This window comes from Cricetulus griseus, unplaced genomic scaffold, assembly GCF_003668045.3.
Source record: "Cricetulus griseus strain 17A/GY unplaced genomic scaffold, alternate assembly CriGri-PICRH-1.0 unplaced_scaffold_43, whole genome shotgun sequence".
In the NCBI taxonomy this organism is placed as follows: Eukaryota; Metazoa; Chordata; class Mammalia; order Rodentia; family Cricetidae; genus Cricetulus; species Cricetulus griseus.
Genome location: NW_023277175.1, coordinates 124567 through 138225, shown reverse-complemented (window position 1 = coordinate 138225; position 13659 = coordinate 124567). Strand labels below are relative to the sequence as shown.

The 13659-nt window shown below is 38.8% G+C and overlaps 1 protein-coding gene across 1 annotated transcript in view; it reads left to right on the top strand.

Annotated features, from left to right (window-relative positions):
- LOC113838580 (zinc finger protein 2-like) overlaps positions 1-12448 on the top strand; it is a 38746-nt gene extending 26298 nt beyond the window's left edge. Inside the window, exons 2-3 of the mRNA XM_035453853.1 lie at positions 1333-1459; positions 11127-12448. Of these exons, the coding sequence (XP_035309744.1) occupies positions 1333-1459; positions 11127-12448 (1449 nt within the window). The remainder of the gene's footprint in view (positions 1-1332; positions 1460-11126) is intronic.
- Positions 12449-13659: the final 1211 nt, after the last annotated feature.

Here is a 13659-nt window from a genome sequence, read left to right as displayed (position 1 = left end):
TATATTCATTTTTCCTGAAAGAGAAACTCAAATAAGACAAACAAAAAGAAATGGCTGAATCTCCAGTAAGCGTATCTAAGGTGAGTGGTTATGTCCACTTTTCTAGAAAGGTTGGATATATGTTCAGATTTTGCAAGCATTTAGCTTTCTGTCATTGTTTATATTTTAAATGTTATTATGAGAAACATAGACACATATTCACACAGTATGAACAAATCTTGTAACAGGACTTCCTTCAAACTCATAATATTTCAGATATGAAATATTCTTCCACTTTCTGAAGATTTTTGGGTTTCTTAAAAATTTTATTTATTATATATACAATATTCTGCCTCTATTTATATTATCACACCAGAAGAGGGCACCAACTCATAATGAATGGTTGTGAGCCACCATGTGATTTCTGGGAATTGAACTCAGGACCCAAGGAAGAGCAGTCAGTGCTCTTAAACTCTGAGCCATCTCTAGCCCCCTTTCTGAAGTTTCTATTAGGTCAAAGTGGGATGATTCCTATTTTTATTAGGAAAATTTTAGATTATATCTAATGTTATTGATGTGGAATATTCTATCTGCTTTGTACTGGCTCAAAATATCTTATAAAAGTAAACCCATCAATTAGCTGTTCTTATATGTTAATGATAGTACTGATAGCATGCATTGTTGTTACATACAGTGTTACTAGGGGAAAAGTGAAAATTCCTTGCCTAAGAGCACAACTATGAATTCTAACTTCTTTATCTACCACTTTGTTCTTTAATGGAATGGAATAGGACCCATAGTTCAGACATATAAGCTGAGCCTGTTAGAATACAACCATGCAAGGCAGATACACACAGGGTTCATGGAGTGTCAATGTTTTAACATGATCCACAGGTGCAGCCATGAAAGCCCATTTACTCATCGTGAATTTTCCTTCTGAGACATGTATACTGTGATCCTGTGGGGCATAAACACAGCATCGATAGCAATAGCTAACAATGTCCAGACCTTAAATTTGTGTGGTTTTCTGCATATCAACTGTGAGCTTGTGTCAAATGTTTTCACATACTTAGAAAATCCCTTTTATCCCAGGGGAGCTGATGGGGAGTGCAATTGGAGGGGGGCCAGTGGGAGGCATTGGAAGATGGGAGGGAGAGAGAACTGAGATTGACATGTAAAAAAGATCGATTCATATAAAAAAAAAGAAAAACCCTTGTAGAATGTGACTATATTAAAAAGATCATTTTGAGTAATCAGTCTTCATCATCCATATACCTAATTTCCTCAAGTCTAATTATAATCTGGAAAGCACTCTATCTTTGAGTTCATGGTCAAGCAATGTTTTTGTTTCAGGATCTGTTGACATTCAGAGATGTGTCTGTGGACTTCACCAAGGAGGAGTGGCAATGCCTGGACTCTGATCAGAGGGCTTTGTACATTGATGTGATGCTGGAGAATTGCAACAACCTGATCTTTGTAGGTAAGACATTTTGCTGCTTAATTCCTAAATAATCCATTGTAGATATTGGAACAGCAGGAGACAAGGAAAATTTTGGTACTAGGAAGGAATGTTTACATCGAATTTGATTTTCTTCCATTTTCAAAGTTAGAGCTGTCATACTTCCCTCATTTTGGGTTCATGATGCATTCAAAGACTGATATATATATATATATATATATATATATATATATATCCAGAATTTAAACCTTCATGTTCATAACTGTACCTGACATGGTTTTAATTTTGAGAAAAACTAAAGATGTGTAAACACAATTTTCTAAATTTGGTGAAGATTCTGACTGGAAAAGTAATAGGAAATCATTCCTGGATTCCTCTACTTTGTGTTCTCTCCATTTGCTGAGCAAAATATAGTGATAGATGTCAGTATTCTTTCTAAAAGTTGTACCATGGGTCATGAGCTACCTCACAGCACACATGGATTCCTACATGCAGGGTAGCCCTGGTCAATTCCAGGAGCAAATGATATTACCCTGGAATGTGGAGAATAGAGAGGAGGGTGGGGTAGGGGATGAGCAAGACAACAGTGGTGGCTTCTTGTGAAAGAGAAAGCAAGAGTTGACAATATTTTTATGATATTTCTTTGCACTGGAAAGTATGCCTGATCATTTTACTTAGTATAGCATCCTGGTACCAGGAGGCATCCTGCCTGTTGTAACTATTAAGACATGTGTCTATTGCCACCAGAGTTATGGTGGCAATACTACTACAAAATGCAATTTGGTTTGACTATCCTGACATCTGAATAGAATAATTCTATAAATTATGAACCTCAGATGGGTCCTTGAATTAGGATTATTTTTTAAATGCCTTCCTTGATGTCTGTATTTATATTCCACCCTACATTTTCTTCCCAGTGGAAAACAAACAGACCTGCCTTCTGGGAAATAGTCTCAGGATTTGGTGTACAGGCAAGACTTGAGAATAACCCTAGGAGGAAAGTTAGGAGAAACAGCATTGTGTGGAGCTCAGACAATGGCAAATAAATACAATCATTAGTTGTCCATGGCAGTACTGCCTCAAATCTGAGCCTATGGTGTCTGGCAGAATACTGCCTTTTCTTCTATTCCTTTGTAAGAAACCAATGTGTTTTCTGGATTAAAGACATCATCCTGATGCTTTTCATTAAGACTTTAATCTTCAAAGGTATTGGGTCTTTTGAACAGTACTCCTCATTTTCTAACACTTAATAAGTATAAATACAGTGAGCCTGGGATTGAAGTAAACCATTCTTTCTCAATATCTCATTTAAAGTAATCAGTCAGTGATCTAAATTCCAAAGTGACTTATTGATTCCTCAATTTCCTGATCCATCTTGTACCATTAGACATTTTCAATTAAGATGAGATATCTATTGAATTTCACAGACCCTTGAAGGCTGTCAGACTAGTTTTTCAGAATATATTCAATTACAGTGAAAGAAAAACTGTCTGTGTAGTTGCTTGTTGACATATTTTGAGAGAGAATATAGAGAGATAGTTACTTATCAAATGTTGAATCTTAGAACAAGCCAACTTAATATGACCATATTCATTTTCCAGAGAACTATTACAGGTCTGATCCTGTCCATCAACGTGTGAGGATACAAAAGAAGTCTTGTCAGTGCAGTGAGCTTGGCAAAGTACTTCATGACCCCTCCACATGTGCATTTAATAGAACATGTGAAAATACAGAAAACTCTAATAACTACAGATACAGTAATCACGGGAATTCATCTACTGACTCACCAAACCAAGATGGACAGGAAAGCATGCACTCTGAAGAAGAGCCTTGCAATTCTAAAGACCATGGGAAATCTTTAATGATTTTTTCCAACATTACTCAAGATCAGACAATCTGCACTGCAAAGAAAGTGCACAGGCAGGGAGAAAGGTCATTCCAGTGTGTGATATGCAAGAAAAGCTTCGGGAATGCCTCAAGACTCACTGTCCATCAGAGAATTCATACAGGGGAGAAGCCTTACAAATGTAAGGACTGTGACAAATCATTTAGTCTGAAGTCAACACTTATAAAGCATCAGAGAACTCATACTGGAGAGAAACCCTACAAGTGTACCACCTGTGACAAATTCTTTACCCAGTGCTCAAGTCTGAAAACACATAAAAGACTTCATACTGGGGAGAAACCTTATAAATGTAGGGAATGCGACACATCCTTTACTGCCAAAAATACCCTTACACAGCATCAGAGAATTCATACTGGAGAGAAGCCTTACAAATGTAAACAATGTGACAAATCCTTTACTGAGAAAGCAACACTCATAAGGCATCAGGGAATTCACAATAGAGAGAAACTTTATAAATGCGGAGAATGTGGTATACCTTTCACCTCTTGCCAACATCTTCGAGATCATCAGAAAATTCATGATGGAGAAAAACCGTACAAATGTGGAGAATGCGACAAATCTTTTAGTAAAAGCATATATCTTAGTAAACATCAGAAAATCCATACTGGAGTGAAGTCTCACAAATGTGATGAATGTGACATGGCCTTTCTTCAGAGGTCATATCTTAAAAGACATCAGATAGCCCACACTGGAGAGAAACCATACAAATGTGTGCAATGTGACAAATCCTTTGCCTACATGAAAACTCTTAGATCCCATCAGAAAATCCATACTAGAGAGAACCCTTAAAATTTCTGGTATGTAAAAACTCATTTGCCTACACGGAAAATCTTAGAACACTTCAAGAGTTCACACTGCAGAGAGACAATACTGCTTGTCCATACAACAAGGACATATGTTCAACCATGTTCATAGCAGCATTGTTTGTAATAGCCAGAACCTGGAAACAACCTAGATGCCCCTCAACTGAAGAATGGAAAGAGAAAATGTGGTACATTTATACAATGGAGTACTACTCAGCAGAAAAAAGCAATGGAATCTTGAAATTCGCAGGCAAATGGATGGAACTAGAAGAAACCATCCTGAGTGAGGTAACCCAATCACAAAAAGACAAACATGGTATGTACTCACTCATATATGATTTTTAGACATAGAGCAAAGGTTTACCAGCCTATAATCCTCTACCCCAAGGAAACTAGAAATCATGAATGACTCTAAGGGATAAATGGACCCCAGGAATGGGAAATGGCATGAACTCCCGAGCTAATTGAGAGCATGAGGGTAGGGAAGTGGGTGCTGCCACAATAAGAGCACAAGATGAAGAGTAGAGGAGAAGAAATGGAGGAGCAGATATATTGAGTTGGGGGAAGAATAGAGGAGAGAGAGCAGGATGAGAGATACCGTATCAGAGGGAGCCACTATAGGTCCGAGAAGAGATCTGGAACTAGGAAGATCTCCAGAGACCTACAAGGATGACACGATCTGACAGTCTGGGCAGTGGAGGAGAAGTTGGCCTAGAAACCCTTCCCCTAGAATGAGATTGATGAATACTCTCTATGCTATTCTAGAGTCCTCATCCAGTGGCTGATGAGAGCAGAGACAGACATCCACAGAAATACACTGAGCTGAAATCTGGAACTCAGTTGAAGAGAGGGAGGAATGAAGAACGAAGGGGTCTGTACCTGGTTGGAGAAACCCACAGAAACAGTTGGCCTGAAAAAGGGAAAGCATATCGACCCCAGATGCTCTTTGGGAGGACAGTACAGGACTAATCCAGCCCCCTGATCATGGATGCCAATGGGGAGGCCCCTGCACTCCTGGGATTTTTAGACATAGAGCAAAGGTTTACCAGCCTATAATCCTCTACCCCAAGGAAACTAGAAATCATGAATGACTCCAGAGGGAGGTGGACTGGCGTTTTGCCCTGGTGGGTGGGAGGGACTTCGAGAGCCCATCCCACTTGAAGGGATTCGCTCTGTCTCTGAACACATGGGGAGGGGCCTAGGCCCAGCACAGGAAGATTTGGTGGACTTGGTGGAACCCTGGTTGGGGGCCCTACCCTGCCTGGGGAGTGGCGGGTGGATGGGGTGGGGGGTAGGTTGGAGGTGGGGGAGAAGGAATGGGGGTGGGGGAGGGAGAGGGAGAGGGAAAGTATATGTGAAAATATTAATAATTTAATAAAAAAAGAAAAAAAAAAGTAAGGAATGTGACAAATATTTTCCTAGTTGCTCATATCTTAGAGCACATCAGAAAAGTCATACTGGAGAGAAATTTCACAAGTGGTAAGGCTTTGGCATATCTTATATCCACCTGTCAATTGTTAGAAGATATCAGAGAGTTCCTACTGCCCCGGAAAATAGAAACACCATTGTAAATCATGGGACATAACATTTATATGGTATTCTCAATGTACTAATCTCAAATATACACAGTTAAATCATAAAGAAATTGTGAAAGTCTTTCATGTAATTTTAATCTTATTAAAATATATACAAGTAAACTTCTGCAATGGTAACTGTTTTGATTATTTTTATGTGTATGTGTGTTTTTTCTACAAGAATTTCAGTCCCATGATGGTATCCCAGCTATCAGTCTGGGGAGCAAGAGTTCCCCAGTGTTCATGTCAGCTGTTTCTGTGGTTTCTAAACAGTGATTTCTAAGAATGTCAGGACTACATATATCCTGTCTCCATTAATAGTAATAATAACAATCATAATAATGCCAAAATACACTAACAAAAATGTGACAAAACCTTTACTTCTGAATTACATCATAAAACTCCTATTTCTGAAAGATCACATCAATGTATACTATATATAATCTCTATGTCTTATTATTCATTAGAAATTATAGCCAGCCAATGCAATCACTTTGAAAAGCCCGTTACCTACTGCTCAAATTACAGACATAAAACCAAATGCAACACAAAAGAAAAAAAAGTTCTCCAATCAGGTCTCATTGATTGTTCACTTTCAAACTTTTCGTAGGAGAATTAAAACTTAAATTAGAAAGAAGGCGAGAAAGAGTAAAGAGAGAAGCTTTCCAACAATCCCAAAATATGACCAAGTTGTTATAGAGATTCCCCAACAAATGTCAGCTCAGCTGAAAATGAAGAAACATTTTCAATGAACTGTCATTTCTGAACGCCATTCAGAGGCTTGTTATGGATGTTTGCATTTGAACTACCATACATTTTTGAAGGGTAAAAAGAAACAAAACACTTGCTGTTTTCAGTTAATCATGATCTGGATGCTATCTAGAAATAAAACCTTCCATAAAAGAATATAAAGGCACTTTCAACAACAGAAAGACTAATATGACACCAACAGAATCTAGGGATTCTACACGAACGAAACATGAATGTCCACATACAGATGAAGAATAAAATGAAATTAAAAACAACTTTATGGTTTTTAAGTGTGTGTGTGTGTTCCATATGCGTGGATATGTGCAGGGGCCAGAATAAAGCATCAGATTCTCTGGATCTGGAGTTACAGGTGGTGTGAGTTATCTGATTTGGGTGCTGGGAACTAAACTTGGACTGCTTGGCTAGTAGTGCAGGCTCAACAGCTAAGCCATCTCTCCAGAACCTAGGAATGCTAATTTAATCTTGATTTTCTTGATAGCAAATGCAGCAGAGAATCTTCCTCAGGTTTCTTCGTCACTGGATTTTTCTACTTCAATTTTTTGTTTATTCTTATTTTTAATTGTCTGTTATTTTTGTTTTATAGAATCTCTTTATGTGTCTTGATATGTCCCACATCAGATATGCATGAGATAAACATATTCTCCAACCCTGTGGGTCATGGTTATGCTCTCTTAATGCTATACTTTGACAAATTAGAAAATGTTAACCTTAAAAAAAAAACAACTTTATGAAGGTAATAGAGACCCTCAAAGAGGAATGTGAAAACCCCTTAAAGAACAAAACAAAATCCAGGGAATCAAATGGTCATACTTCAAAAACATGTATTCCACAAAACTGGAAACTTTAAAGGAAATGGGCAATTTTCTGGATAAATGTCACTTACCAAATTTAAATCAAGAACAGATAGGTAATCTAAATAGACCCATAACCCCTAATGAAGTAGAAGCAGTCATCAAAAGTTGGGACCATAAAAAGCCCATGGCCAGATGGTTTCAGTATAGAATTCTACCAGAAATTCAAAGAAGTTCTAATACCAATACTCCTCAAATTGTTCCACACAGTAAAAGCAGAAGGGTCACTGACAAACTCTTTTTACAAGACTACAATTACTCTGGTACCCAAACCACACAAAGACTCAAGGGAACTACGGACCAATCTCCCTCATGAACATTGATGAAAAAATACTCAATAAAATGCTGGCAAATCAAAGGTAGGGGACAAGCAGTAAGGGCTTTTATATTTTATACCTCATGTGCATGGAGAGAATATGTGAGTGGACAGTGACAGTGACGCTGAGTCACTGAAGGTGGACGGCAAGAGCACTGGATCTGGAAAGTGGATGCTTCTTGATTTACCAATAGTAACACCTTCAATTCAAACCTAGGCATGGGCATTAGACCAAACCTCCACCTCACAGAGAGACGGGGCAAAAGGAGAGGGAGATTGTTTCAGTGATCCATTTGTTTTCAATGGCTTCCTGTAAGGAACTGTACATCCCTTTCCAATTCTCAAAAACAACCACCCAACAATTCAATTGATTTTTCACTAGCAAAACATAGATGCTCCTTGTACATCTAGAGAAATGATGAGGTTTGTTTTCAGGGGGTTTTTGTAGTCCTTTCTAGAACCTTAAGCAGTCCTGAACAAACAGCAAGAGAGTAGTCAGAGGGAGGCTCTTGAGAGTCAACAATTCTAAAACCAGGATTCTTGTCAAGGTGTTGGAGCCAGGCACTCCAGGAAAGATGATTTACATGGGATGAGGTTGCAGCCATCACTGCCTGCTTTAAGATGGTCTTTGCTTCTGAGGACAACATTCATAAGATATGGTACTTTGATTTTTCCACTGCAATTCCTTCCTTCCACCAACAGATTTTAGCAACATACTGCTCAGAAAACAAGAGGGAAAAAGGATACTCACTGATGGGGAATGTACTTCTGTGTACGTTCATCTTATTGATTGTTGAATAAAGTACTGTTTGGCCAAAGAGGCAGCAATGAGTTAGACGGGACTAGGAGTAAAGGAGGATTCTGGGAAATGTAGTAAAGAAGTGGTGATCCAGGCAGGAGGTGACATAGCAGAGAGACTCATATTTAAGCAAGGACAAGCAGGAAGTGGTTCCTTTTCCCCTTTGCTCTCCATCCAGCTCTCTGCTCGAAGTCACCATGTGATCCCGGGGATGAGGATGCCAAAGGAAGGTGTCTGATAAGATAAGTCTTATAAAATATATGGATTTTGATAATTAAGACTGAGATGAGCTAGCAGATGAGAAATCCTAGTCATTGGCCAAGCAGCATTTGTACCAGGAAAATAAAATGCTGGCAAATCAAATCCAAGAACACATCAAAAAATCATATGATACGATCAAGTATGATTCATCCCAGATGCACGTATGCTTCAACATATGAGATTCTGGAAGTGTAACCCACCATATAAACAAAATGGAAAAAGACAACCACATTATCATCTCATTCGATGCTGAAAAATCCTTCAACAAAATACAACACCCCTTCATGATGAAGGTCTTGGGGAGGTCAGGGATTACAGGAACACATTTCAACATAATAAAATCAGTATATAGCAAACCAACAGCCAACATCAAACTACAAGCGATTCCTCTAAATTGAGGAACAAGACAAGGCCATCCACTCTCTCCATATCTATCCAATTTTGTACTTGTATTTTTACTTAGAGCGATAAGACAACAAAAAGAGATCAAGGGAATACAAATTGAAAAGGAACTAGTGCAATGTCAAGGTCTCGATTTATTGGGGCTTAGAGTGGGCTTAAATAGCCCTGCAACAATAGAATTGGGGGGAATAACAGAAGGAACATCAGGTATTTGCTGGGACTGGAACATTCTTCTTATCAGCCAAACATCTAGTGGTCTTCCTTGGATCAGCAACAGAAAAGCCCCAGACCCTTTCTCGGAACAGAAGCAGTTAGCAGTACCACTTGGCCAAACTGTGTCTAATTACAGGTTACAGGAGGCTCACAGAGCTGGCTTTAAGCCAAAAACTTAAAGGTCATTAAAAGGCTTACAAAGGTGGGCTTTAAGCTGCATAGTTTTGGGCCCACCGCCCATTACAACTTCTGTCTAGGGAACCTACACCAGCAATACCTGACCATCAAAACACAGATGAAGCCAAAGAGAATTACCTTAAAAACATCATCATGAAAAAGAGAGAGGCCCCCAAAGGTGATATGAGAAAATCCCTTAAATAAATGGAAGAAAAAACAACCCAACACTCCAGGAAATCAAAAAATCACTTAAGGATACAGTTCAAGAGCTAAAAACTGAAATACAGAATTTTAAGAAAGCACAATCTGAGGGAGTGCTCTAAATAGAAATGCCAGGTAAACAATCAGGAACTACAGATGCAAGCATAACCAAGAGAAAACAAGAGATTTGTGAGAAAATCACAGGCATTAAAGATACACAAGAAGAAATAGAAACATAAACCAAAGAAAATCTTAAGACCAACAAATTCCTAATACAAAATGTCCAGGAATTATGGGACACAGCTTTTGGGAGCAAATGAGATTCCCCTGGGATGTAGAGTGGAGAGAATGCAGAGTAGGCTTAGGAATGAGCAAGACAACAGCGTAGTCTTCTGGTAAAAGGGAAAACAAGAGCTCAGAATGTTTTGCCATGTTCAATTCTACTTGAAAAGTTTTCTGATCATTACTTTTAGTGTAGCTTTCTGGTACCTGGATGCATCGTGAAAGTTGTATCTACTACAAGAGCAAATAACACCTTAACTATGATGAGAAGAGTAGTACAAAGTGTAATTTGATTTAATGTTCTTGACATCAGATTAGAATAGTTGTACAAATTATAGGCCTAATTTGGGTGCAAGAAAAATGGTTTCTCTTTAATAGCATTCCTTGATGTCTGTCTTGATATTGATCCTTCATTTTCTTCCTAGTAGTGAATAGACAGACTTCCTTCTGCAAACTCTCTCAGGAGCTGGTGTACTGGCTAGGCTCAAGTAACCCTAAGAAGAAAGTTAAGAAGCACAGCACCATGAGGAGCTCAGACAATGGAGAACATACATATCCAATAGCTGCCCTTGAGAGCCCTGTCTCAAATGATCTGAGCCCCTGATATCTGGCAGAATACTGCCTTTCCTTCTGCTACTTTAAAGAATCTAATATGTTTTTCCAGGGGGAAAGTAAACCCTGTGATATTTTAACTAAGACTGTTTTTAAAGAAATTTGGTCTTATGAACCCTACTCTTCATTGCCTCTCAATAAGTATGAGTACAGTGAACCTGGGATTGGATTGAACACTTCTTCATCAGATTCAGAAGATTTATTTAAAGATAAACACATGTATTCTATATTTAATGAGTCAATGAGCACATCTCAAAGCTTACTATTTCTCTTCACTTTCCTGATCCATCTGGTGCCATTACATATTTTTAATAAGGATGAGATGTCAGTTGTGATTCACTGAAATTAAAGACTACCAGTCTGATTTGGGGATAACACATTCAATTTCAGGTTAAGAAAAATATCTAAGTGCTTGTTGGCTGGTTGACTTTCACAAATGAGAGAGCTAAGAGAGATGGTCATTTATCAGATGTTTCATTTTGGAACAATTCCTAATCATATAACCTGAATCATTTTGCAGAGAACTATTACATATGTGATCCAGTCCATCAACATAAGAAGACAGAAAAGAAGTCTTGTCAGTGTACTGAGTTTGGCAAAATTCTTCATGACCCCTCCACATGTGCTCTTTTCCGAATGAGAGAAACCACAGAAAATTCTAATGACTATAGATGCAGTAGTCCTGGGGAAGCCTCTCTTGACTTATCAAATGCAGATAGACATGAAAGCATGCACACTGGAGAACAACCTTGCACTTCTAAAGACTGTGAGGAATCCTTAAATTTGAATTCCAGCATTACTGAAGATCACAGACTCTATACCACAAAGCAAGAACACAGGGAGGAAGAATATGATAAATGTTTTAACACTACATATACTCATTTGCAACAACCAAACTACACTGGAGAGAAACCATACCAGTGTGAGCAATGCAAGAAATGCTTCACTACTGCCTCCTACCTGATTGTGCATCACAGAATTCATACAGGAGAGAAGCCTTACACATGTAAGTACTGTGACAAGTCATTTGTTATGAAGTCAAGTCTTACAAAACATGAGAGAATTCATACCGGAGACAAGCCTTACACATGTGAAGATTGCAACAAGTCCTTTAATGTGAGTTCAAATCTTACACTGCATAAGAGAATTCATACAGGAAAGAAGTCTTACAAATGTCAGGGCTGTGACAAATCCTTCATTACTAGGTCAAGTCTTACACTGCATCAGAGAATTCATACAGGAGAAAAGCCTTACATCTGTAAGGACTGTGACAAATCCTTTATTGTGAAGACAAAACTTAAACAGCATCAGAGAATTCACACTGGAGAAAAGCCTTACACCTGTAAGGAGTGTGGCACATCCTTTACTGTGAAGTCAACACTTAGAGAGCATCAAAGAATCCATACTGGAGAGAAACCTTACACATGTAATTACTGTGACAAATCCTTTACTGTGAGGTCAACACTTACAGTGCATGAGCGAATTCACACAGGACAGAAGCCTTACAAATGTCAGGAATGTGACAAATCATTTACTACTTGCACATATTTTAGAGAACACCAGAAAATTCATACTGGAGAGAAATCTTATAAATGTGGAGAATGTGGCAAATGTTTTACCACATGCACATATCTCAGAAAACATAAGAAAATCCATGCTGGAAAGAAACCTTACAAATGTGAAGAATGTGACATAGCCTTTGTCCACAGTTCAAATCTTAGAAAACATCAGAGAGTCCATACTGGGGAGAAACCTTACACATGTTCACCATGTGACAAATCCTTTTCCTCCAAGAAAAATCTTAGTACACATCACAGAGCCCATACTGGAAAGGAAATGTAAAAAAGGTCTGTGGTAGTCTTTGGAGAGCCCCTTTTGAGGGTCTTACCCTGCCTGGGGAGTGGAGAGGGGATGGCTAGATGCAGGTGGAATGTTGGGGGGACGGGGACGGGGACGGGACGCGGACGGAGAAGGGACGGGACAGGGACGGAGAAGGGATGGGACGGGGACGGAGAAGGGACGGGAAGGGGACAGAGAAGGGACGGGACGGGGACAGAGAAGGGACGGGACGGGGATGGAGAAGGGAAGGGACGGGGACAGAGAAGGGACGGGACGGGGACGGAGAAGGGACGGGACGGGGAGGAGAAGGGACGGGACAGGACAGAGAAGGGACGGGACAGGACGGAGAAGGGACGGGACGGAGAAGGGATTGACATGTGAAGCAAGCTTGTTCCTAATTTGAACTAATAAAAGAATTTTTAAAAATATCTGTAAAGGGACAAATCTTTGCCTACATAAAAGAAGAATTTTATAACACCTCAGATAGCTGACATGGGTGAGAGAGGTATTACAGATACAGAAATGTAAGTAGATGTTTGGTAGCTGTTCATAGCTTAGAACACATCAGAAAATTCATAAAACAGACAAACTTCACCAAAGTTAAGATTGTAGCATTATTATATCCACCTTACAAATATTAGAAGACATCAGAGTTTATACTGAACAGACAACCACCATTGTAAATCATGTGACATAGTATTTATACAGTATTCTTGACTTGCAAATCCAAGGTATACATAATGGAAACATAGCGATAGGAACATTTTTTAAATCCTTCATGTAAGTTTTAAAACATAAAATAACACAGAGTTCATATTGAAATAAAATTCTGCCAAAGTAACCGTGTGAATCATTTTTAATGTATGTGGGTCACTTGTATACAAGGATTTCTGTGCACAACCTGCTTGTTTGTTGGCTGTGGAGGCCAGAAGAGGGCATCATATTCCCTGACACTGTACTTAAACACAGTTGTAAGCTATGTATCTAGTTCAACATCCAAAAATTGAGAATGCCATGCAAAGTGGTACTTCCCTGCAATCATAGTACTAAGCAGGCAGAGGCAAGAAGAAATCTGTGAGTCTGAGTTCATCATTGTCTACATAGTCAGTTCTAGGACTGTCAGGACTTCATACCTAGTGTTAAGAAGAAGAAGAAGAAAAATGACAAGACATAGTAATATAAAAATGTGACAAAGACCTTTAATTGTGCTGTAC